The sequence below is a fragment of the Letharia columbiana genome (genome assembly GCF_014066305.1).
Source record: "Letharia columbiana isolate WasteWater2 chromosome Unknown Sc0000021_s0, whole genome shotgun sequence".
NCBI lineage: Eukaryota > Fungi > Ascomycota > Lecanoromycetes > Lecanorales > Parmeliaceae > Letharia > Letharia columbiana.
Genome location: NW_023501062.1, coordinates 457874 through 480907, shown reverse-complemented (window position 1 = coordinate 480907; position 23034 = coordinate 457874). Strand labels below are relative to the sequence as shown.

General features: G+C 52.4%; 10 protein-coding genes across 10 annotated transcripts; 4 read left to right on the top strand and 6 right to left on the bottom strand.

The window, feature by feature from the left end:
• Positions 1-1570: 1570 nt before the first annotated feature.
• Positions 1571-2836, top strand: HO173_006910 (uncharacterized protein; the record flags this gene model as incomplete). Its single annotated transcript, XM_037308816.1, has 1 exon — positions 1571-2836. The coding sequence occupies one exon, from the start codon at positions 1571-1573 to the stop codon at positions 2834-2836; it is 1266 nt and encodes a 421-aa protein (XP_037164361.1).
• A 103-nt stretch (positions 2837-2939) lies between these two features.
• Positions 2940-4106, bottom strand: HO173_006909 (uncharacterized protein; the record flags this gene model as incomplete). Its single annotated transcript, XM_037308815.1, has 1 exon — positions 2940-4106. One exon carries the CDS (start codon positions 4104-4106, stop codon positions 2940-2942), a length of 1167 nt encoding a protein of 388 aa, XP_037164360.1.
• A 419-nt stretch (positions 4107-4525) lies between these two features.
• HO173_006908 (uncharacterized protein) lies at positions 4526-5365 on the top strand (the record flags this gene model as incomplete). The annotated part of the gene is made up of 1 exon (XM_037308814.1): positions 4526-5365. The coding sequence occupies one exon, from the start codon at positions 4526-4528 to the stop codon at positions 5363-5365; it is 840 nt and encodes a 279-aa protein (XP_037164359.1).
• A 191-nt stretch (positions 5366-5556) lies between these two features.
• HO173_006907 (uncharacterized protein) lies at positions 5557-7481 on the bottom strand (the record flags this gene model as incomplete). The annotated part of the gene is made up of 2 exons (XM_037308813.1): positions 5557-6892; positions 6943-7481. The coding sequence occupies 2 exons, from the start codon at positions 7479-7481 to the stop codon at positions 5557-5559; spliced, it is 1875 nt and encodes a 624-aa protein (XP_037164358.1).
• Positions 7482-8704: 1223 nt separating this feature from the next.
• Positions 8705-10016, bottom strand: HO173_006906 (uncharacterized protein; the record flags this gene model as incomplete). The annotated part of the gene is made up of 3 exons (XM_037308812.1): positions 8705-9092; positions 9208-9863; positions 9972-10016. The coding sequence occupies 3 exons, from the start codon at positions 10014-10016 to the stop codon at positions 8705-8707; spliced, it is 1089 nt and encodes a 362-aa protein (XP_037164357.1).
• Positions 10017-10736: 720 nt separating this feature from the next.
• On the bottom strand, positions 10737-11021 carry HO173_006905 (uncharacterized protein; the record flags this gene model as incomplete). The annotated part of the gene is made up of 1 exon (XM_037308811.1): positions 10737-11021. The coding sequence occupies one exon, from the start codon at positions 11019-11021 to the stop codon at positions 10737-10739; it is 285 nt and encodes a 94-aa protein (XP_037164356.1).
• Positions 11022-11071: 50 nt separating this feature from the next.
• HO173_006904 (uncharacterized protein) lies at positions 11072-12229 on the bottom strand (the record flags this gene model as incomplete). Its single annotated transcript, XM_037308810.1, has 2 exons — positions 11072-11681; positions 11736-12229. 2 exons carry the CDS (start codon positions 12227-12229, stop codon positions 11072-11074), a joined length of 1104 nt encoding a protein of 367 aa, XP_037164355.1.
• A 1357-nt stretch (positions 12230-13586) lies between these two features.
• HO173_006903 (uncharacterized protein) lies at positions 13587-15935 on the top strand (the record flags this gene model as incomplete). Its single annotated transcript, XM_037308809.1, has 1 exon — positions 13587-15935. The coding sequence occupies one exon, from the start codon at positions 13587-13589 to the stop codon at positions 15933-15935; it is 2349 nt and encodes a 782-aa protein (XP_037164354.1).
• Positions 15936-16532: 597 nt separating this feature from the next.
• Positions 16533-19625, bottom strand: HO173_006902 (uncharacterized protein; the record flags this gene model as incomplete). Its single annotated transcript, XM_037308808.1, has 4 exons — positions 16533-16808; positions 16860-18060; positions 18115-18746; positions 19506-19625. The coding sequence occupies 4 exons, from the start codon at positions 19623-19625 to the stop codon at positions 16533-16535; spliced, it is 2229 nt and encodes a 742-aa protein (XP_037164353.1).
• Positions 19626-19701: 76 nt separating this feature from the next.
• Positions 19702-22553, top strand: HO173_006901 (uncharacterized protein; the record flags this gene model as incomplete). Its single annotated transcript, XM_037308807.1, has 6 exons — positions 19702-19982; positions 20032-20361; positions 20517-21514; positions 21673-21956; positions 22115-22413; positions 22466-22553. The coding sequence occupies 6 exons, from the start codon at positions 19702-19704 to the stop codon at positions 22551-22553; spliced, it is 2280 nt and encodes a 759-aa protein (XP_037164352.1).
• Positions 22554-23034: the final 481 nt, after the last annotated feature.

Below are 23034 nucleotides of genomic sequence, written 5' to 3'. Positions count from 1 at the left end.
CAGGCAGTGGCTAATCTCTTGTTCTCTTAGTCATGGGTCCTCATCCAAACTTGTCATCACGGCAGGGCGCGATTGCAATCCGTTGAGCGTTGGTTGAGCAGAAGCATATAGGCGGCATGTGTGGCGCGAAGCATTCTCGATGGAGCAAACATAACGGGGTGAAAGAACATCCTCTGGGCGGCCAGCGCTTGAAATTCATTCATCCATCACATCGAATATACCCCTTGGTTGGTCTCGTGTGCGCGCAGGGTCACAGGCGAAAATCAGACGGGTCTTTGCATTCTCAGTTTCCTTTCGTTAGACGGGAAAGCTGTCAAAATTGGACCGCGATCATTTTATTCATCCATTCATTCACTCATTGTATCCACAATCTAGCAGTGCAACGCGCATTCCGAGTTTGAAACTTCCACCACTGTGATTTTGGCCAAGTCAGCCAGGCGCCATCTCAGACCTCAGACGTCGATGATGAGCATGATGCAGGCGCCCTATGCAAACAAGCAGGCATTACGAAATGGGATTGCCAAATCCAGCAATGCATGCATGTCGGCAATCTAAAACAAAAAGAAGGTCATGAGATCGATCTCCCAGGCTGGCTCGGCTCGCGGCAGGTAATGTGGGACCCTTTCTTGATGCAGACATTGCTGCCGGAACCCAACAACACGTTTCCGGCGCAATGGAACATGCCATTTGCTTCGCTCGAGCACGGTGAAGATGCTTGGAACCCCGGGTGAGACTTGAGGGAGCAAAAACCTTGGAGCAGGAAATGGAAAAGAAAAATGGAAAAGAAAGAAAGTAAAGAAGAAGAAGAAGAAGAAGAAGAAGAAGAAGAAGAAGACGAGGGAGGAAAATTCCAAATCCACCACGTCACCTTCTCATCATGCAGGGACTCGCTTTTCCCCAAAGGGACCTTGCCGACTGCAAACCCGGTAGCCGTAGCCTTTGCCGCATCGTCCATAGGTTACGTGCGCGCAGCGTCCGACAACGAGGTCCCCCTCCCCCCTGCATACAGGACCGAGCGTGGCCGTGAGAGCGAGAAGTCGTATGGTGTAAGCCCGGCCCGGAGGGTCTTGTCTCCGAAGGGGGATATAATTGTGATGAGTTGAGCTAATGAGGTGGAGAAAAAAGAGGAGATTAGATGGATGGATGGATGGATGGATGGATACATAGATAGATTGATTGCTCGATGTATGTATGTATGTAAGTATGTATGTATGTATGTACGTATGTATCTATGTATCTATGTATCTATGTATGTATCTGTGTATCTAGAGCGGATCAATGGATGAGATTTGTTCTTTCTACGATAAATGTACAGTATTTGGAATGAAGGGGAGATTTGAACCCATAGGGATGACGGTAGTAGTAAATAGACGGTGGACTTGCTTGCCCAAAGAGACCGCAACAATCTGCTAACGGATAATAGCTAGGAAGAGACGAATAGAAGAGTTAAGAACTGTCGCCGGAAATACCCCCCCGGAGATAAGCACACCCCTGCTGCTACTTACCCAACCAACCCTGCTCTCTCTTTCTCTCTCTAAACCCTTCTCCCCCCTAAAACACAAACCATGTAATGTCCATCACGATCGACTGGCCCAGCCTGACAACCGGACCCGCCGGCCTCGCCCTCGCCGACTCCATCCGCGACTTCATCCACGACAAGTTCCAGCAAGTGACCCTCCCGCGCTTCATCCGCTCCGTGCAAGTGCACTCGTTCGATTTCGGGGAGGAAGGCCCCGAGGTGGAGCTGAAGGACATATCGGACCCGTTCCCCGAATTCTACGAGGATGATGACGACGACGACGACGACGACGGAGAGGAAGAGGAAGAAGAATCTTCAGAAGGGGAGGAAGCGGTCAGCGGAGCCGTCGTCGCAGCCGCAGCCTCCACCGCACCGAAGCCCCCAATCAACGCACCCTACCGAGCCCCGACGACCGTGCCACCTCCAGCGATAGACCCCCGCCTCCCGAACCCGACCCTTCGCGCCGGTTTCCCGTTCCCCCCGCCGCCGGCGGACCAGATCAGCACGCCCTTCCTCTCGCGCTCCAGCACGCCCGGCCTCCCCATCCCGGGCGGGACGTCCAACTTCGGCTACTTCCACCTGCCCCTCGGCGCCGCGCTGTCGGGGACGCAGACGCCGCTGTTGCCGTGGGGCGAGCAGCAGCAGCAGCAGCGTCCGCCTTCGCCGCTGCGGCGGGAGCGGGGGCACGATGCGGCGTTCGGACCTGCGATGACGAGGGGGGACTCGAACACGCGACGTCGTCGTCGTAACCAGCGGAGCCCGAGCCAGGGGAGCTATACCGCCGGGCCCGCGGAGCCGCACGGCGGGGGCGGGGATCCAACGACGACGACGGAGGAGGACCGGTCGCAAGACCTGCAAACGACGCTGCACATATCCTACAGCGGGACGGTGGCGCTGTCGCTGACGGCGGAGATCCTGCTCGACTACCCGATGCCGTCCTTCGTCGGGATCCCGCTCCAGCTGCGGATCACGGGGCTCAGCTTCGACGGGGTCGCCGTGCTGGCGTACCTGCGGCATCCGGGCGCCGCCGGGGACGCGGAGAGGCGCAAGGTGCATTTTTGCTTCCTGGGGCGCGAGGACGCGAAGGCTACGGTTGGGGATGAGAGGGGGGGTGGGGATGGGGATGGGGAGGGGGGGAAGGAGGGACCGGGGGGACTGTTGAGGGAGATTCGGGTCGAGAGCGAGATTGGGAGGCAGGAGGGTGGGAAGCAGGTGCTTAAGAATGTGGGCAAGGTGGAGAAGTTTGTGTTGGAGCAGGTGAGGAGGATCTTTGAGGATGAGTTCGTCTGGCCTAGTTTCTGGACCTTCTTGGTATAGATACCCCTCCGCTCTGATCACACATGTGCGTCCCTACCGTCCACGCGCAGGTGTCTTGACCTCCTATCGCGGTTCCTGTCCCATCCGTAGGCGATAGAAGCCATCACCTCCAGCGCCATACGCTCCACCAACACTTCACCTCCAACTGCCCACCCGAAGGACTGAGCTCCTCCCAGTCGTCGTATCCCACCTCCTCTCCCTCCTCCACCAACACGAACCCCTTCTCCCGCATCCGCACTCTCAAATCCTCATGCTCCGGTGGCCTCTCCCTGCGGAACGGCAACTCGACAACGACCCTCGCCCTCCTCTCCTCGTCCCACCGGAGCAGCGTCCCCATGACCTGGACGATCCACGACGGATGCTCAGGCGCATACAGCGAGTCGGCCGCGAGTATGAGGTCGAAGCGTGCGCCTCCGCGGATGTACGAGTCCGGGTCCGACCAGTCGAGAGGACCGGCCGTGACGGCGCTGGAGGCGGTGAGGGATGCGTTCGCGGTGACGTTGCGCTGGAGGTTTGGGAGGATGGAGGGGAGGTCGGTGAGGAGCGTGTGGGCGGAGAAGAGGGCCGAGGCCGCTAGGCCGACGAGGCCGGTGCCGGCGCCGAGCTCGAGGATGCGGGGGCGTGGGGTTGGAGGTGGGATGGGGTGACGGTGAGGGTTGCTGGGGGACTTGGTCGGTGGAGGGGGGTCGAGGGGGTCGATCTCGGCAGAAGGTTTGATGCCGGGGAAGAGGCGCGGGAGAAGGGTGGGGAGGCGTTTGGCGAGTAGGTAGGAAGCCACCCATGTCTTATGGCCGAGATTGTCGTCTGTCAGAGAAGGTTCGTGGAGTCTGATGTCGAGAGTGTCCGATGAGTCTTGCCCGTCGATTGGGATCCGGAAGGTACGAGAGATTGATGGCATGGCTGTGCGGCCTGATCGTTCCGCGAGTCGCTTGCTGGCTGCTTCCCATACTAGCTCTCTGTCGGTATCTGAAGGTATCCAAGCCAAGGGGCTTGATACGATGCGCGTCAGGTAGGACGGTACGCCGTCTTGGCTAATTGAAGCTGGTCTAGCCTCGCCGGATTTTCCTTGCCAGGACGAAGGGGCAACGGCGAGCAGGGCGATAGCAGAAAGGAGGGATTGAGGTGAAGGTTTGCTGTAGAGCTGAGGGAGATCCAGGACTGAAGAAGAGGGACTTGGTTCAGTGTCAGTCCATAGACAATCGTATTGATTTGCGGGGAGAGCTTTACTTACCATGTAGTGGGCCCGCATCTTCATCGTCTGCTGGAACATTGTCTGCTGGAACATTTGAATGCAAGCCGTGGTTTGCAGCCGCCATGCTGGCTACAGTACTTGAGCGGCGGAGTGATGGTGATGGGAGCTAGATCTTTGCTATTTGTATGGATGAGGGACAGTACCTACTCTATTTTGGGGGTTCGAGAAGTCTGCCGATCCCCCACAGGTTCGCGTGCAAGGGGTGTTTTCCTGGGACGATATTCACCACATGGCGCCCATTCACAGTATCTTTGACTTTGCCAACATTTGGGACACATATCCCTGGAACGTGCAGACTTCCCCTGCATGGAAGGTCGTGCTGGGTTCACTCTAAGTGACGACAGTCCGCTTGCTGCCCGCCCCCAACTTGTCCTCTCCTTCTGCAAGGCCTGCCTTCAACGGCTCCATACCCTTCCTCTGACTCCTGACGCGCGAACATGGTCCTCGGCCTCCTGGCCATCGCTGCGATCCCCACCACCATTGGTGTGGCCGAGGGGATCTCTGAAGGGAGGAAAGAGAATGATCCCGAGACCGAGGAGGAACGTATGAGGAAGTTCCAACTTGAGTGTTTCTGCGGCGCCAATAGTCAAAAGGCGAAGGAGATCGATGGCGGACACATCGTCCTCAGAGGAGAAAAGCTCTACATCGTACCACGACATTCGTCTAGTACTAGCCATCCATTTGAAGGTTTCTACATCGAATACCCTGATCCCGAGAGACCCCGACCTCTACCGTTGGGGTTAGTATCTACCATCAGCAAAGATCCACCCATGTTGAATTGGATGTACGTCGACAAGAATACTCGGGAGGTCAAATATGGGAATCGAACTCAGAGCAGAGCGCATATTGTTGGATCCTGGGGCTGGGATGCCGGCGAAGAGGGAGGTGCTGGAGGGCTCACGTTAGCAGGAGGAGAGGGAGCCGTGGCTGTGGAGGGAGATGACGGATGGGAGATCAGATGGGAAGATGAAGATGGGAAGGCGGGCGTTGAGAGGAGGCAAAAGCTGACCATTAGTTTGGAGAGAAAGATGCTGGAACCAAGGGAGGAAGATAAGCCATTTCATGCCAGGGCTAGTGAGAGAGAAGACGACCGACAAACAAAACGGACGAACACAAACATCGAATTAACGAACACTACCTTTCAGAGAAGCAAAAGGACCACAGGAGAGCCTGAGAGGGTGGACAAAGCTGTCAAGAAAGGTGCAAAGGAAAATCACTCGGCGCCGAAGCTAGAGATCAGGGGCACGACTGTCGAGAGACCCCTTGCAAGGAAGTAGGCGGCTCAAAGAGTGGACAGATTGCCTATTGCATGAGCTCTTTGGGCTCTGTTGAAACGATTCCCTATATACAAGAAAGCCGCAATGCACCACCGGCCTGAAACTATGTACTGATGCTACATTAAGATACTGTATGTACATACACCAATCCAAGATACCACATTGCTAATGTGAAAATAGTTTTCGGATCCTCATCCCTTGACCAGGGCGTATTTGCTTCTCCCTCGAATCGTGGTGCCGAAGTGGTAGAAGAGGTACGGGACAGGCACCAGCAAAGCGCTCAAAGCACCCAAGATGGTCAACGTCCAATGCACTCCCAGATGCTTGTAGAAGGGAATGGCCACTTCAACCATTCCACCTGCAGCCACGTATCGAATGAATGTTACACTGGCAAGCGCACTCGCGGAGTATGACTCGTAGCTATCAATGATGTATTGATAGCTGCTGATGAAGACGCACAAGATGCCATATCCGAACAAGACGCTGGCTCCAAGAGGGGACCAATAGGAGATCCACGAATAATCTGTCCATCCCATCCAGAACATGCTGATCGGTATAGCTGGGGCTCCAAACATGGCAAACCATAGCCTGAACTCCGGTGGAAGTTGGGTCCCGCCTTGCTCTTTGATCTTGGCAAGATCATTTTTGGCCCATTTGTATATGATGGGTACAAGGAGTGAGGCAAGGCAAAGTCCAATCCCGATACCTATGAAGACAAGGCCAGTTATTCCCTCCGAGAAACCATACGTCTCGGTGAAGACGAAGGTGTAACCATTGAGAAAGGTGAAGAGGATGATATAGATGACTGTCAGGTACAGAGCAATGAGGATGATGATAGGCTCGCTGAATGTGAGAACGAACGGACGGTAAAGGGCAGTGCCGAGTCGTCGAAGGAAAGAAACGTCTCGGATCTCGATCTCAGCTTTGTACCGATCATCGCCAGTCAGTTGCCGCAGATGTGTTGCTTTCCACTTCAACAGAATTGGAGCGTATGTCTCGGGCTGAAGGAAAATAACGAGGGAGAGGACGAGTCCAGAAATGATCAGAGTGATCCAATCGCACCACCGCCATGAGACAAGCGATGATTCTCCGACGAAGCCGCCAATGATCGGACCGAAGATTGGACCCATGAAGGCAGCGTTTGCGAACACGGGGAAAGCATAGACCCGCTCCATGGGATCCCAGAGATCTGATATTGAACCGCCAGCGCAAACCAACGGAGTAGCGGCGAAGCATCCAGCTATGAAGCGGAAAGCGAGTTGTGCGCCAATGTTTGGAGCAAGTGCCGATGCCATGATGAAGATCATGTACAGCGAGAGTGTGGCAATATAGACTGGGTTCCGGCCGATAGTTTCCGAGACTGGTCCTGCGAACAAGGCCCCGACACCGAAGCCGATCAAGAAGATGCCTGTTGCGAGAGATTCGGTGACCTCGCTGACTCCGAAGTCGGCTGTTGCTTGCATGAGAGCAGCGGAGTCGACGCTGGACGCGAAACCGACGATCCATCCAATAAAGGCGATGTTGAGTCTAGACGTTGTCAGCTTCAATTCGGACAGAAGCGTCTGCAGTGTACTTACGTCGCAGCAAGTCTGGTGGGAAAGCTCCAATTATGCGGATTCATCATGTCTTTCTCGCCTTCATAGCCAACAACGAACACCCTACCGTTCCCACCTTCTTTTGTGCTCCGATCTCGTATGTCGATCCCAGTCAGCGTTGTGCCCAACGCCGTTCCCATGCTTTTTCTCGTCGGTACCGTCGATGCCCTGCTCATATCCTCTGGTGCTTCTCCACCATGTGATGCGCGTCTGCTACTGGGCGCAGGCTGTGTGGGTGCAAAGCCTTGGCCCTTTTGCTCCTCGTTCTCCGAGTCATGCGTCTCGACGTGGTCCCGAGAGTCGAGTGGTTGAGGGTTGGATTGCTCGCCTTTCTCTGGATCTCGTGTGTCGACATGGTCGGGCGCATCAGTGAATCGGGGCGTGTTGACTGCATTGGAAGAGGAAGGCGAAGTGGACTCTGATGTGTCAGAATTCGCCAATGCTTCTGCTTTGGACTTGTCTCGCTCGTACTGCCTTGTCACATGCTGTTGAAAGCGGCGGTATTGGAAAAATGACTGCATGCTGTCGCGGATGCCTCGAACAGCCCTGAGAAAGATTTTTGGCTGTGATACAAGGGGACCGGAGTAAGGGGCCAGAGTACGAGAGCAGAGTGGGAAGCGCCAAAGCAAGAGAAGCGCCGTCAAACAAAATCAGAGGGGATTGCCCAAAGGCGAAGATTGGCATGAGATGGACATTTTGAAAATGCTCACCTCAACAAATGCATCATCCAACCAGTGCTTATCCGTCATTGTCCTTACTTCACGCTAGCGGCAGACTTTCGGCATTTAATATCCGGACATTTAACGAACCACGAAAAGATTCAATTCACGATAGCACCACAAAAACACGAGCTTCAAAGAATGTTGCTACTATGAAGTCGCAGCCTGTTTGAAGTACTCCAAGTCCTTCACTAAAAATATCTTTCCAAAAACAACGAATGGGATGATATAGCAGCACAAAATCTCCCGGATGATCTTCGGCAGTCCGGATATAATAAACCGGCCTGAGTACCCAAGCAACGAGTAACGACATCAACGTTGTGATGTCATAAGAATGGGACAACGGAGCGACATGCAAAGTATAATCTGGGCTCAGATGTTTCAACCATTGCTGGTACTGTCAATCCACTTCCATCAACCCAAATCCCAATCGAACTCAGTCTTCCCAACACATCGAACCCACATACCTGCCCACGACATCGCACCGAGTACTCACTCACTCACTCCGTTCGTCGAGCGTTCCACTTCTTTTCTTCGCTTCTCCTCGACCCACGACGGTAACAGTTGGCACGCATCAGATATAGATATCGTACAGACTCGGCGTGGAAAAGAAAATCAGATCGAGCTCTCGTGCCCGGTTGACGAGGGTTTTTTTGGATCCTTGGGTCCGTTCCCGGGGCGCGTCGGTTGGAGAAGTGATTTTGATGTTGGTCGATGTCTTTTATCGTACGGGGATTGGGAGGGATGATGCGGCGGATGACGAAGGCCGGGTTGGTCATCATTGTTGGCTTGTGTGGTGGATGGGATGTGTGAATGAGCCGTGGTGAGGTACATTGGTTTTGCATGCTTTGGGGAAGAGGGAGATGTCCGAGCCTTTTTCATAGCGGGAGGAGGTAAAATCAAACAACCATCAGTCATGCCCACAGTAAGATGTGTTACTTCCAAAACAAGCAACGCGTGGCAGACACTCCCGCCGTCTAGACTCTAAGCCTGGCTTATCATACACACCGCGTCGACCCCCCCGTCTAGAATTTATAGACCTGATCCTGCCGGTACCCCAACTCCTTCAGCATGCCCGTCAGCTCGCCCTGCTCCGCCACGCTCTTCTTCGCCCCGCTCACCGCCTTGTACAGGCCCGGCGGCCCGCACACGAAGATCTTGACGTTCTCCTCCCGGGGCTCCGGCAGCACCGTCTTGAGCAGCTCGGCCGTGATGTGCCCCTTGCCCTGCGCCCAGCCCTCGGGCGGCCGGTCGAGGACGTAGAAGGCGCGGAAGCGGTTCGGGTAGGTGTTCTCGAGGTCCTCGAACTCGGGCTTGAGCAGGATGTCGGCCTCGGTCAGGTTGCCGAAGACGAGGGTGACCTTGGTCCGGTCGGCCGGGTTCTTGAAGATGGCGCGCGCGAGTTGGTACATTCTGTTTTTCGATCCCCCGAGCGGGACTGTCAGCGGGGGACGACTCTAGCCGTTATCATTGCAGGGGTGTGGGGCGAGGAGAGGGCAGGGAGGTAAGGTGGGTAGGTGGGCCTTACGGCGTGATGCCCGTTCCACCGGCAATCAACGCGATATGATCATGCTTGTTCGCCTCCCACGGGTACTTGGGGATCGGCCCCTTGAAATCCAACCGCTGATCGGGCTTCATGGCGTGCAAATGCTCGCTCATCGGCCCGTTCGGATACACCTTGATGACGAAATCAAGATACCCCTTGGCGTCCTCGTCGCTCGTAGGCGTATACGGCCTGATGACCGGCTTCTCCATCTCGGGCCCTTTGTACTTGGTGAGCAGTGCCGACGCGATTGAGAGGCCCGAGACGTCATCGCTGTTGGGAAGCGCGAAGCGGAATTTCTTCGTGTTGTGATTGATCTCCTCCACGGACTCGAGTTTCAAATCGACAAAGCCTTGGTCTCCGCCGCGGAAGGCTTTTTGAGGCGCCGAGGCTGACGGAGCGGGAGAGGAGGGCACGGTCTTGCGTTCGTCTGCCGAGGAGGGAGCATGCGCTTCGGGTTCGGGCACGGTCTTGCGTTCGTCTGCCGAGGCGGGAGCATGCGCTTCGGGTTTTGGTTCGGTGATTCGATAGTAGTAGAAGCCTCCTCCTAGTACGCCGGCGCCGACGAGGAGGGCGTAGATGGCGTTGTTTGAGGAGCCGGTGCTGGCGGGGCCAGGAGGCGAAGCATAGCGGCGGACGTTCTGTGAATGTACAGGTGGTCAACGTGAGAGGCAGAGGGAAAATGTTCGGCCAGTAGCCATTGAGTGGTCCAGTTGGGGATTGAAGCTCTGCTAGGGGTAGACACTTACACTCCTCAGCGGCTGCGCTGATCTGAAGACTTTCGTGGCTAACATGGTGAGCTCTGGTGATGTTGACAGAGCTGAAGCTGTTGTTGCATTCCAGAAATGAGTTACTTGATAGAGCGAGGACACCAAAGACAAGCGACATGCCGCGAGTGAAATATCTATTGGTGTCCTCGCTCTATCAAGTAACTCACTTCTGGAATCCACGAGGAGAGTCCTCAGTACGGTCTCGGATGACGTACTTGGGCTATACCCGATTGGGTGGATTTGTTCACTATTGGTCGTGGGATCTCATGTATGTACTTTATACGACAGCTATATTGGAATTGTAGAGGATACATCCTCCGGTTCAAAATCCGTGCAAAAAGGTCCTGGTAGATATTGAGCTTCTACTTGCAAATCTATATTTGTGCTTCTCTCACAAGCCCGTCGACCATCAAATCCTTCCACTACTTACTGTCAATACTTCCGCCAACCGAGCAGTCTCCTCTCCAGACTCTATAGAAACCCTCGCCATGAAAGTCCACCATACCCTTCTATCGGCGGTGTAGGTTAGTGTATGAGGGAGCACCGGTCGATGCTCACAAGTATTGCCTAATTGCAGTAATAGCTGCGACAGACTGGACCAATGTTGGTGTCGACGCTGATAGAATATCCTGCATCGCCTGACATTCCCCACGGCAAGACGCGCAGTATGCTTGGAGAACAGATACTGCGGTCTAGAATCGTACGGAGCCTGATTGCTGCACCTTCCCATGCAGGCGGAGCTCTTCAACCAACGCTGATATCGGCATAACCGATCGGTGCCTGATCATCAGCAGAGTTTTGCTCCTCTGGAGAACTCTTGAATCGTTGTGATGCTTCAGGAGTCTCGTTCTGCACAACCGTGTCAGTCGCAAACTGCTCTTGAGTGTCCAGAGAACGATCCTGTCCGCCAACTGCGGGCCCCGTATATTCCTTAGCACTCCCAAACGCCTGCTGATCTGCATGACCGCCAGACCCAGCTAGCACCTGTGGGTTCTCAGCCGCCGTCAATGCTTGCGCCATATCCATCATGCACTTCTTCAAATGCGCCGCATCGTACGCCAGCTCTTCAATCGCCCACTTCAGCTCATCCTCGCACGTTTCACGTCCTGATCCGGACCTGATTGGGTGTCGGGCCTAACATGGACAGTATCCAGCAAATCCTTCGCTTCTTTATACGTCCTCCAGAACGCTTCGATCTCTCCTGGGTATTTTGTCTTCTCGACAGGAACCTCCCATTCATCCGGTTGGGCCTCGATCTTCGCAAACCACTGACTCATTAGCTCTTTTTTCTCTTCTTCTTCATTGTCATGATTGATTCCCGCAAAATGCACAAGCAAGTCTCCTCCATTGATCTCGGTTTCGGCGCGTTCATCGCCCTTGAAGCCATTGTACCAGGCTTGGGGCTGATAAATGATATGTTTCTTATGTGGTTCTTGACCAAAAAGGTACTTCAGAGCGTTCTGCTCGATGTTGCCTGCAATGTCGATCTCGGGACGAAGTCTAGGAAGCGAATATGCGTCGGAGAGGAGTTCGACGCTCCATTCGTCAACGCGGAAGAAGAAAAGTCCGGCGTTGAAGCCATCAAGGTTCTTTGTGGCCATGAAATTGATGTCGGGAAAGGTGTCGGGAGGAAGAAAGATTTCCCACTTTATATTTGGATTAAGTATCAAGGTATCTGCGTCATACCATCTGCATTGAGTGTTGGCGTAATCCTACAGCAGCGACACGGATCAGAAGACTTACATCACCCATTCTGCCCGCTCCTCTCTTGGCCTCTTCAATTCTCCAATTATTAGATTCTGGACGTGCAAGACTTTGCTGAAGATGAACTTGTCCCACTGGCCTGCTCCCACAATCTCCCGTCTCAGTACATGATTTCCGTAGCCCCAGCGTTTCGCGTGATCAACGTGGCTCTGGAGGGTTCGCTCGTTGAGTCCGATGTACTGATCGCCGAACATCATGGTCGCCTGCAAGATCCTGGGCCGCATCTCCTCCGAGACATGGCCGGTACGATGTGTAGTCTCGGGCACAAAGTCTGCGGGAGCTGAAGGATTATCCGAGGAAAGGGCAATCTGCGGAGTGCTGGCTTTTGAGTCGAAGATGGTCGCCTCTGACGTCGTCGACGGTGGCACGGCGTAATCATCGGGTGATGTTGAAAAGTGATCGTGAGTATAAAGAAAGAATGTACAAACAAGACCTAAGAAAGTCAACAATGATTTTGACGAGGCAAGCATCATAGCTAGAGAGAAGGTCTAAGGCGCAATGGCGGATTATCACTCAGAGGAAAACAATCCTATCATGTACATGTAGCGTAGCATGTCAACTGAAGGATGCAAGGTCTGAAATCACGAGAGCGTTCAAGAGAGGAGCCTTCCGCACGATATGAAGGAGGAGGAGGAGGAAGATAGGTAGGTATGCAACAAAGGACTACGCCGCCACATTTTGATATTAATACGGGAACGTGGTGCCAGGTGCAACACGGTTCGGCAAAACGGCCCTTACATGGAGTAAAGAATAATACGGTAATAGAAGTTGATATGGGACGGTAGAGTAGCACAGTAATGAGAAGTTTAATTGCAGCGCGATCCGGGTGAATTGTCTTAGATGTGGTGGTTACCCGTTCAAGATGCGGCTGGACTGAAATTGCGTACTTATCTAGATCTCCTATGCGGCAGACTTCAAGGCCGGGAGTCTGCAAGCAAGTGTAATAATAATATGTATAGAAATCAAGAGTTGAAGCAATAATGGCAGCAGAAATATGGCAAAGGACAGAAATTCGCTTGAAACATTGGGTTCGGTAGATCCAAAAATACAACATAGGGGCCCAACATTGGAATACGAGAATGCCAAAGTCAAACCCGCAGCACTGCGCTAGAAACTAAAATATGACTTGTTGTACGTTCGAGTTCGACCGTCGTGTTTCCAAAGGGCGTGCCACAAACGTTGTGGCCCAGAGGTGCAGGTAAAGTAAAGTAAAGTAGGCTCGGTTCCAACAAGCCCCAATACGATAATGCTGTTCATGCGCTGTTTTTCAACATGGTCGTTCATTTGATGTAGGTACGGTAGGATACTTATCTGGAATGATCGATACCAGATTCTTGAACGCTGGGTTTGCTGGAATGATCAGACGGCATAAACAATTTGCACCGTGGTGAATGTGGTAGTCTGTATACCTAGTTAATATTCTCTGTAGACTTCTTTCTTGACTTGACGTTCATCAGACTTGCGTCTGACAAAGCCTTACTCGCCGACTCGGGTCGGACAGCGCTTAGCGATTGGAAAGTGGAATGAGAATCCTTCGTCGGTAGTCGATACTCGACGACAGGGAGTATGCCAGGTAGATCATAACCGGTACTCAGTATGCGGGGTTACGTCACTTGGTCATGGGTACAGTCTTGCCAGTCGAGGATACTTGTTAGAATGTTCGAGGGAGAAATGCTTAGATTGAAGCGATTCGGCACACTTTCCTTTCTCAGCTGTTCGCAACTTCAATTTTTCGTCCACGAGCGAACGCATAGCTTTGCTCGACCATCCGACATATCACTGCTATCCTAGTCGAAGAGTAGTGTGCTGCTACAAGGTTACGACATCATCATGCCTGCACGGGCGAAGAAGTCTACGAAGAAATTCGAGAAAAACCACCTCAAAGATGCCATCGAAAAGCGCAAGGATGTCGCCAAGATCAAGCAGCGCCAGCAGATTAAAACCAAGAAGCAGGCCAGGAACGCAGCTGACAAGGCTAGAGCACCTGATGATGAAGACAAGCCTGCGGTACCGACGAAGGCCAATGGATCCGCAGCTGCTGATTTGAGCAAAATGAGTGTCGATGACTTCTTCCAGGGCGGCTTCGACCTCCCGGAACAGAAGACCAAGGGGAAGAAGGCTGTCAAGACAAAGGAGGTAGCACAAAAGACAGGGAAGAGGAAGCGTGAAGACGAAGATGACGAATTAGACGATAGCGTCCCAGAGAAGGGCAGCCCTTTCGCCAGCGAAGACGAGATGGGCTCCAACCCGGAAGATGGATTAGAAGCACACCAGGACGACCTGGATGCGTTGGCCGAGAAAGATCCGGAGTTCTACAAGTATCTTAAGGAAAACGATGCTGAGTTGCTGGATTTTGGTGAAGATGCAGACCTGGCAGAAGTCGATCAATTGAGCGAGGAGGAAGAGGTCCCGAAAAAGAAACGGAAGAAGTCCAAAGACAAAAAGGAGGTGCAGCAAGAGGCCGAAGATGACGAGTCGGAGGTCACGACGGCCATGGTCCGCAAATGGAAGACTGCAATGGTGGAACAACACTCTTTACGTGCCATGCGTCAAACTGTGCTCGCATTCAGGGCGGCTGCTTATGTCAATTCGGACGATGACAAAGAGCACAAGTATTCCATCTCAAGTCCAGACGTCTATAACGAGCTACTTTTGACTGCACTCGAGCATGTCCCCAAAGTGCTAAGCCACCACCTACCAGCAAAGGAGTCAAGTTCCGGCAAAGTACGCATTGCGACTGATTCGAAGAAGTATCGAACCCTTACGCCGCTACTGAAATCACATTCAGCATCTATCCATCACCTCTTGGAGAACCTATCAGACGCTCCAACCATGAAAATGACCTTACTATGTCTGATTCCCCTCCTGCCATACCTCCTATCATTCAAAAAAGTCCTCAAAAACCTCATCAAGACAACCGTCCACATCTGGTCCGACACCTCAACTGACGAAGCCACCCGAATCACCGCCTTCATGCTCATCAGACGCCTCGCTGTCATAAGCGATGCCTCCCTCCGCGAAGCAGTCCTCAAAAGCACCTACCAGGGTTTCGTCCAAGGCAGCAGAATCACAAACATCCATACCCTCCCCGGCATTAATCTCATGAAGAACTCCGCTGCCGAACTATGGGGACTGGATCCCAACATCGGCTACACAACAGGCTTCACTTACATCCGCCAACTCGCCGTCCACCTACGAACCAGCATCACGCACCCCACGAAAGACTCGTACAAGACCATCTACAACTGGCAATACACCCATAGTCTCGATTTCTGGTCTCGGGTCCTCTCGACGCACTGCTCGAACCCCCTCCTCAAATCTCCATCGGCCTCCCCCCTTCATCCCCTGATCTACCCTCTTGTCCAAATCACCTTGGGCGCCCTCCGCCTAATCCCGACACCGACATACTTCCCCCTCCGCTTCCACCTGACCCGCTCCCTCCTCCGCGTGTCCCGAACAACATCAACCTACATCCCGCTAGCGCCCGCACTCCTCGAAGTCCTTTCATCCCCCGACCTCTCGAAGCCGCCGAAGCCCTCAACCCTCCCACCTCTCGACTTCTCCGTCGCCCTCCGGGTGCCGAAATCCTACCTCCGAACCCGCATCTACCAAGACGGACTCGGGCAGCAGGTCCAAGAACTCCTGGCCGAATTCTTTGGCTGCTGGGCCAAACACATCGCCTTCCCCGAACTCATCATCCCGCCCACGGTGGCCTTGAAACGCTGGCTCCGAACCGCCTCGTCCCTCCCCTCCAAGGGCAACAAATCCGCAACCAACAGAGCCGAGCGCGAAGGCAAGGGCAACAAGAACGCCAAACTCAACGCCTCCATTTCCTTGCTCCTGCAGAAGCTCTCAGCCAACGCGCAATACGTGGAAGGGCACCGGGCCAGCGTCAGCTTCGGCCCCAGCGACCGCCAGGGCGTGGACGACTTCCTTCGGGATGTGCCCGTCGAGGAGACGCCGCTGGGCGCATTCGTCGACGGGTCGCGGAAGCAGAGGGAAGAAAAGGAGAGGCTGTTGAGCGAGAGTCGGAGGGAGGATGAAGCGAGGAGGGCTCGGGGGGAAAAGGAAGATAGGGATAGGGATGCGGATATGGAGATGCTCGATGGGGTTGAAGAGGATGAGGAGGAAGATGTTGACGAAGAGGGAAATGCTTCCGAAGAGGATGAGGATGATTAGCGTAGAGACAGGAAAGAATAAAACGTCAGGCAAGCTGCCGTTTGAAAACGACCGTTCGATTTGCGGCTCCGGACCGGTCGATGGTTTTATAATAAGAACATTGGTACCACCGAGTCAATACCCTGACCGTATAGATGAGAACCGTATCAGTAGTACGCTCCATTGACGAGCCTTAAAAAAAAAAAATTAAAAAATTACGAGATGAAATCCGGTTCCTCAATTCTGTAAAGCGTAAAACCTATCTATCTACCAATGCAGCTTATGCAATAATACAGCTCTGCCCACTCCTCTCCTGATGGAATAGTCGAAAGGCCTGCAGTCGGACTATCCAACCACGCCGCCGATTAAGCTTGGTGATGTCCACCACTTGTCCACGAAAGCACGTCCGGTCTTCTTCTGCCGCCGGAAACAGGAAACAATAGTGTACACGAGTACATCGCAGCGAGGGGAATCTAGGGTATGTATGCGACCCTAGCGCCAGTGGAATGCGATGGAATAACTCCCCAACACCCTGCAAATCGAAAGTATTGACACAAAGGAAGACGGTACTGGTACACAGCCGGGCCTCGAAATCACATCCCGCCCCGGTTGGTCTTCTTACATGACCATCTCGTTGGTCGACATGTCAGACATGTCAGTCCTGCTGGTAGGATGAGGGTACGGATTCTGGATCTCGGAATCACAGTTTGGAGAGTGGTTCTTGTGATACTTGAGGCCGTTGAGATTCTTGTAGCGTTTCCCACAAGTGTCACAACGGTATGGCTTGTGCTTTTCCATGCCCAAAGTACCAGGATAGGGGTCCAGAGTTTCGGGATCGACGATGGAAAAGGTGCCGTTGTTGTTGTCTTTGAGAGTTTGAGTGTTGTGGCCGTGCTGGTTGCGATTAGTAGAGGTCAGTGTAGAAAGAGAGCTTGGAATGCTTACGCTCTTATGATACTTCAAGCCATTCTGGTTCTTGTATGCCTTCTCACACCCGATAACGGGGCAGTGGAAAGGTTTAGGCACACCGCCATCAGCTGAGGGATCAGGCACACCGGCCAGCTTTTGTTGTTCTCTTATCGTCTTTGCGAGCTCACTATTCTCGCTGTATTGCCCATCGCCGAGCTGAGTAGCCGAAGTGGGTTGAACAGGCTGTTGCGGTCGGTTGAAGCCACCGTTGAGGCTGAACAGTCTTTTTGCAGGCTCGTCGATGCAATAGTCGCCCATACCGCCGCCATCATTGCTAAAGTCGAAGCCAACATATCCTTGATTCTGACTCTGCATGTATTGCATGTTGCCCATGTTCATATTTCCCAAATTGCCAAGGAAGTCTCCCTCCAATTCGCCAGGTGTACCGGGAGTTGATGATTCAGGTGTATAGTATTGCTGTTGCAGAGGATGCGCGCTGGGATATGTGGTCAGAGTAGGAGTATTCACCGACGATACCGTAGGATTGTTGTAGTATAAAGTTCCGTTCCTGCCAGCCGACACTGGAGTTGTAGGTTGAGAGTTCCGTAAACCCTGATGTTGTTGCAATGGATTACCCATGTTCATGGTATTGATATCCAGGTTTGGTAACCTACTCGAAGCAGGTTGACCGAACTGAGACCGCTGCGTTATCCTGGCTTGATTTTGCGCTGGATAATTTGTCTGTTGTAGGTTTGGAAAGTCATCATCCATTTCCATGTCCCCCATGGCGTCGTCATCTGGTTCGATCTTAGGCTGCATAGGCGCGAAGCCTCGGGTTACTTGCGCCGAAGGTTGGGCCTGTCTTGGAGTGACTGGAGTAGACGAGCGTTGAGGCGTTGCTTGTCCTTGTTGCGATGACTCGGCCTGCTGCTGTTGTTGTTGGTGTTGTTGCTGAGCTCGACCCTGGCTCCGTACAGCGTCCACCGTTGTAGCTGCGATGGCAGCCTTGGGATCTGCTCGAACGGCTGATCCAATTGGAATCTGCTTTTGCATCGAGGGCTGCACTTGATCCGTATGGTTCTCCTCATAATGTTGTAGTAATTCGTGGAGCGAAGGAAGCGTCATTCCGCAGCATGAAAAGTCTCGCATGAAGTTGGCCTCCAACTTGGGAAGGTAGGACGAAGAATGAAATGACGGAGATTGGTAAGCGAAAGGGGAAGTCCCTTGCATGATGATACTGGACAACGTTAGCGACGCTGTCTGCCAAAAGTATTGTGCCGTGGAGACATACTCATCGCGAATCCAACTTCCGACCGAATTACCACCCCAGCTCATGCCAGTGACCATGCTACCGGCGAGACTCTCCCTCCGTGGCTTCTCTCGGTTGGAGGCATTCACTGATATGGGTTGCGCCTCGCTGTGCTGAGACGCTGGTGTAGCTCCTCCAAATCCTCCAAATCCCTTGAACGGCGTCCCACTCATGTCCATTGCGGTGGTTGGTCGTGCCTCGTTGCCAGAGGTAGATTGGAGAGCAGAGGTGAGATTCGAGGTCTGGGTATTCCGAGGGGAAGCGGCGCGAGAAGATGTGGCGATGTCGATGGGTGTGGTACGACTCCCCATATTTAGGAAAGGTGCCGGGTCATTGAAGAGTGGAAAAGTGGTATCCTCGAAGTCGGAATCGAGAAGGGTCGAGTCCACGTAGGAAGTACCGCCAAAGCCACTGTGCTTGTGGTGCCAAGCGAGCCAGTTCTCCTTCTCCTTGTCTGCTTTGCGCGGTAAAGCAGCGCCAAAGCCCCTTGGAGTGCCTATAGGAGTCGTCTCTGCCGTCGATGAGCGTTCGCGATCGCTCGCAGCTGGCGAAAAGTGCAGAGGTGGTGGGGTGTCTTGGGAATCCAGCTTTACGACGTTTGTGGGTTTGGGACTCTTGGGAAGAATAGGCGGTGAGTGAGTATTGAGGACTCGGACCAGGACAGGGACAGGGGGGGATAATTGTAGATGCTATTAAAAAGAATATATACAACTCGATGTGCTTGCGAGCGTATTACTTCAATAATGTGAATATGAATGCTATTGTCGCCTTGTTCTTATGAGTAAGTTATGTAAAGTAGAAGTGTGAGTGACGCAGTGAGACGGGGGAGTTTCGGGAGGAGCGAATGGCGATGGCGGGCTTCAACTTTCAAGCTCAAAAAATAGAGTTGAGCCGCTTCCAAGCGGGTACCGTTCCAATGAAAGTACCTACTAGTCTATTGCAGCATATACAACAGTACGAGTACTTACCTCCCTTCTCAACTCACTGACTTTAGGCGGAAGGCAAAAGAGGCAAAAGAGGCAACAATCGGAGTGAGTTGGTAATTGAATATAATAATATTTTAATATTCAGCTGTCAGTGTCTTTGCCAAGTCGGAGTTGAGCGACCGCAAGGTAGAAGGACATCGCCCCTTCAAAAGCATAGACCTATAGCGATGACATACGAGATACATGGGACATTGAAAGGGGCATGACGTTTGTCCTCGACTCCAATACCTTGATACTTCATACCGTACTGTACTATTTGACTTTGACGGCACGCGATCATCATCTATTTCCCACGTTGTTGCAGGGCTTGCAAAGGTTATATACATCCCGCCCGAGTTGGAGGGGGGCCGACAGGGCTTCCTGGGCGAATTTGTCGGCTTTAAGTACCTTACCTTCAAAAACAGGCCTGCTGCCGGCAAAAGTAGCAATTGTAGCGACAACAAGACCAGACCTTGAAGGTATGTAACCAACGCTTCCTGCTAGTTCTCCAACACCCCTGCATAGCATATGACTATGACCTATGATCGAGTCTACAACCTCATTACGAGACTGACACAGGGGCCAGATTCTTGTTACGGCGGAGATGGAATACAGTAGTGGCCACCCACCTCCCAATCCTCTGGAGCCAGCTATCAAATTAGAGGAATCTTCCAACTCAGACTTGCTTGACAAGACTGTCCATCCCCAGCAGCTTCCAACGGCGGAAGACTCTGCTGTGACCAAGGCGGAGAAGTTTGAGAGACACGGCATTGCCGATAATGTAGAGGAATCGCCATCAAAACGGAGAAGATTGGATTCGGAAAATGGCACTCAAGGCCCCATGGGAAGTGAAAGACAAAAGGGCGTTGTTCCAATCAAAAAAGAGTCAGTATCTTCAATGCAATTCTATGAGTAGCCAGCTTACGCGGATCAGGTTCCTTTTGCACCCGGCTGGTAGCAAAGGGAAAAAAAGTGCTGCTGTTGCGGATGATGATGCCGCCGAAGGCGCTGCCCATGTTGACCAGCCTAAAGGCGGCGAAAGGGGTAAGAAAAAGGAAAAGTCTCGAGGCCAGAATACGAACCGAAACTTTGGAGCCTCAAGAGACGAAGTGGGTCTATGTGCAAGTCGTGCCAATAGTCCGGAGTTCTCCCCTGGTGAGTGTCGCTTTGGAGACAGTTGCAAGTTTGAGCATGACCTCCGCAAGTATTTGAAGGACTGGAAGAGAGAAGATCTAACGACGTTTGGCGGGGTCTGTCCAATATGGTATGTTTGTTTTGGACCAAAAGATTCCGATTTCACACTATATTTCGAGTCGCAAGCCGTGTTTCAGAAGCAAAGGGCTCTGTCTAACCCCTCAAAACTGTCTCATCACGAGATCTTCCCTGGAAGAAGAAATGCTGACTCTGCACTTTCCATAGGCAAGCGAAAGGTAAATGTGACGTTGGATTCAAGTGTCGTTTTGTCGGATCACACATGAGGGAGAGATCTCTTGAAGACGGAAGAAAGGAGTTGATACTTACCGAAGAAGTTGGTGGTTATAGTGAGAAAGAGCGTTCTGGCGTTTCAGATATTGGAACCATCAACGAGATATCTACACAGGCAAAGAATGACTTGATGAAACGCAAATTCAAGACCCCCAAAGCGGATCAATACAGTCAGTGGATTGAGAAAAGTGGGAAAGAGATTGACGAAAATACCCGCAGAAATGCCAAAAGCCGATGGGAAGAAAGCGATGAAGACGCTCTCGGATCAGAGATCAAGCCCGAAAAGACGGAAATCGAAGACAACAGAGCACGATACACCGAACCTCCTTTTTTACCATCCGAGAAACGCAGGATCTACTTTGGGCCAGAAACCCCTGTGCTTGCTCCTCTGACTACGCAAGGTAACTTACCTTTTCGGCGTTTGTGCGTTGCTCAAGGCGCTCAAGTCACATACTCTGAAATGGCCATGAGCCTGCCTTTGATACAAGGACAGAGGTCTGAGTGGGCACTGATGCGGGCTCACGAGTCGGAAGCCACTCCGCCAGCCTACCAACCCAGCGACCCCGTTGTAACGGACTACAACAACACAAAAGACTTCAAGTTCGGAGCTCAAATCGCTGCGAACAAGCCATGGCAAGCGCTCAAGGCCACGGAGGTCTTGACTCAGCTATGCCCCTATCTACGGGTGATTGACCTGAACTGCGGATGTCCAATCGATCTTGTCTACCGTACAGGAGCCGGATCTGCTCTTCTCGACAGCCAAGGAAAGCTAGAGAAGATCGTTCGCGGGATGAATGCCATCTCTGAAGAGATACCAATCACGGTGAAGATCCGTATGGGTACGAAGGACAACAAGCCGAGTGCCCTGAAATTGGTGGATCGGCTAGTATACGGCGGCCAGGAAGCCCTCGAGCTTGGTGGTGGGCCTTCTGGTACGTACATTTTCGGAACCACTCCTTCCTGTGTTGAACCAATTTTACGACTTGCGAGACATTGTTCGGCACCAAAACGCTCTAAATATTCCTTCGAATTGTCTCATTGCTTGGGATCTTACCTCGAAGACGGAACGCTGACCCCGAAGTCGATATAGGAGCTGCAGCGATTACACTGCACGGTCGAAGCCGACAACAGAGATACACGAAAAATGCTGACTGGAAGTACATATCTGAATGTGCTGCTCTCATCAGAGATTACAACCAGAAAGGAGAGGATCTCTCTGATACTGTCCGGGAGGCGGATGAGAGGTCACAGCCCGGAAGCAAGGTCTACTTCCTCGGCAATGGTGATTGCTATTCTCACGTCGACTACAACACTCATCTCGAAGAAGCGAAAGTCGACTCGGTCATGATTGCACGAGGTGCACTCATCAAGCCTGTATGTACAATTGTCGAGGGAATTATTCCCTACACCGGGCCGTTCTTCGGGTCGTAACCCATTTCACGGTAGCAAAAGGCTGTTACTGCCCCTTCGAGTCATCTCATTGCAACGGTCTTTGCCGTGAAGAAGGGATGCTAACTCCGAAATCTTTATAGTGGATATTCGAGGAGATTCAACAAGGGCAATACATTGACAAATCGGCCAGTGAGCGCCTTGCCCTGGTTGAGCAATACGTTCGATACGGTCTGGAGACATGGGGCTCTGACGAGATGGGTGTTGGGATCACCAGGCGATTTTTGCTTGAGTGGTTGAGCTTTGCTTATAGATATGTTCCTGTTGGGATCCTTGAGCATTTGCCACCGTGCCTGCAAGACCGACCGCCTGCTTGGAGAGGGAGAAATGATCTCGAAACGCTTCTGGGGAGCGACAACTATAAGGACTGGATCAAGATCAGGTGATTCCTATATATAGAAGCCTCCCTTGACGCAGATGCTGACAATATGCAGTGAGATGTTTCTTGGTCCAGCGCATAAGGATTTCAATTTCCAACCGAAGCATAAGTCGAATAGCTACGAGATCGAGGCCGAGGGTTAGTTGCGTTGCTACAATCACTCAACCCCCAGTTCAGACATGATATCTAAGACGGAGCCCTATACGTTTTTAGCAAGCGAAAATGCAAACCATGGAATATCTTGATTTATATGGTGGATGAAGTATATTAGAGGCTTGCAACAGCTTTATAAAAGTCTATTACCTAGATGAGAACAGGATAGATAGAACGGCAGAAGACTTTAGCACAGCATGTGATCACAATTGCATCGAATGCGTAGTATTGTCCTCTGCCTGTGAATAATCTACGAGTAGGTAGAGTCTGTAGAAATATTTAAGGCAAGGTGCTGATTTGTCGCCTAAAAATGATGCCGAGGCCGCTTCGTGTCACTTGTCAGGTTGCCATATCGAGCCTTCCTTGTTTTCCCCAACTCAACACCGCTACTGTTGTTCTTTTCTTTTGGCACCGAGAAGGAAACACTCTACAACATTGATAGTTACTTTAGAATCGCGTACAAAAAGCAAG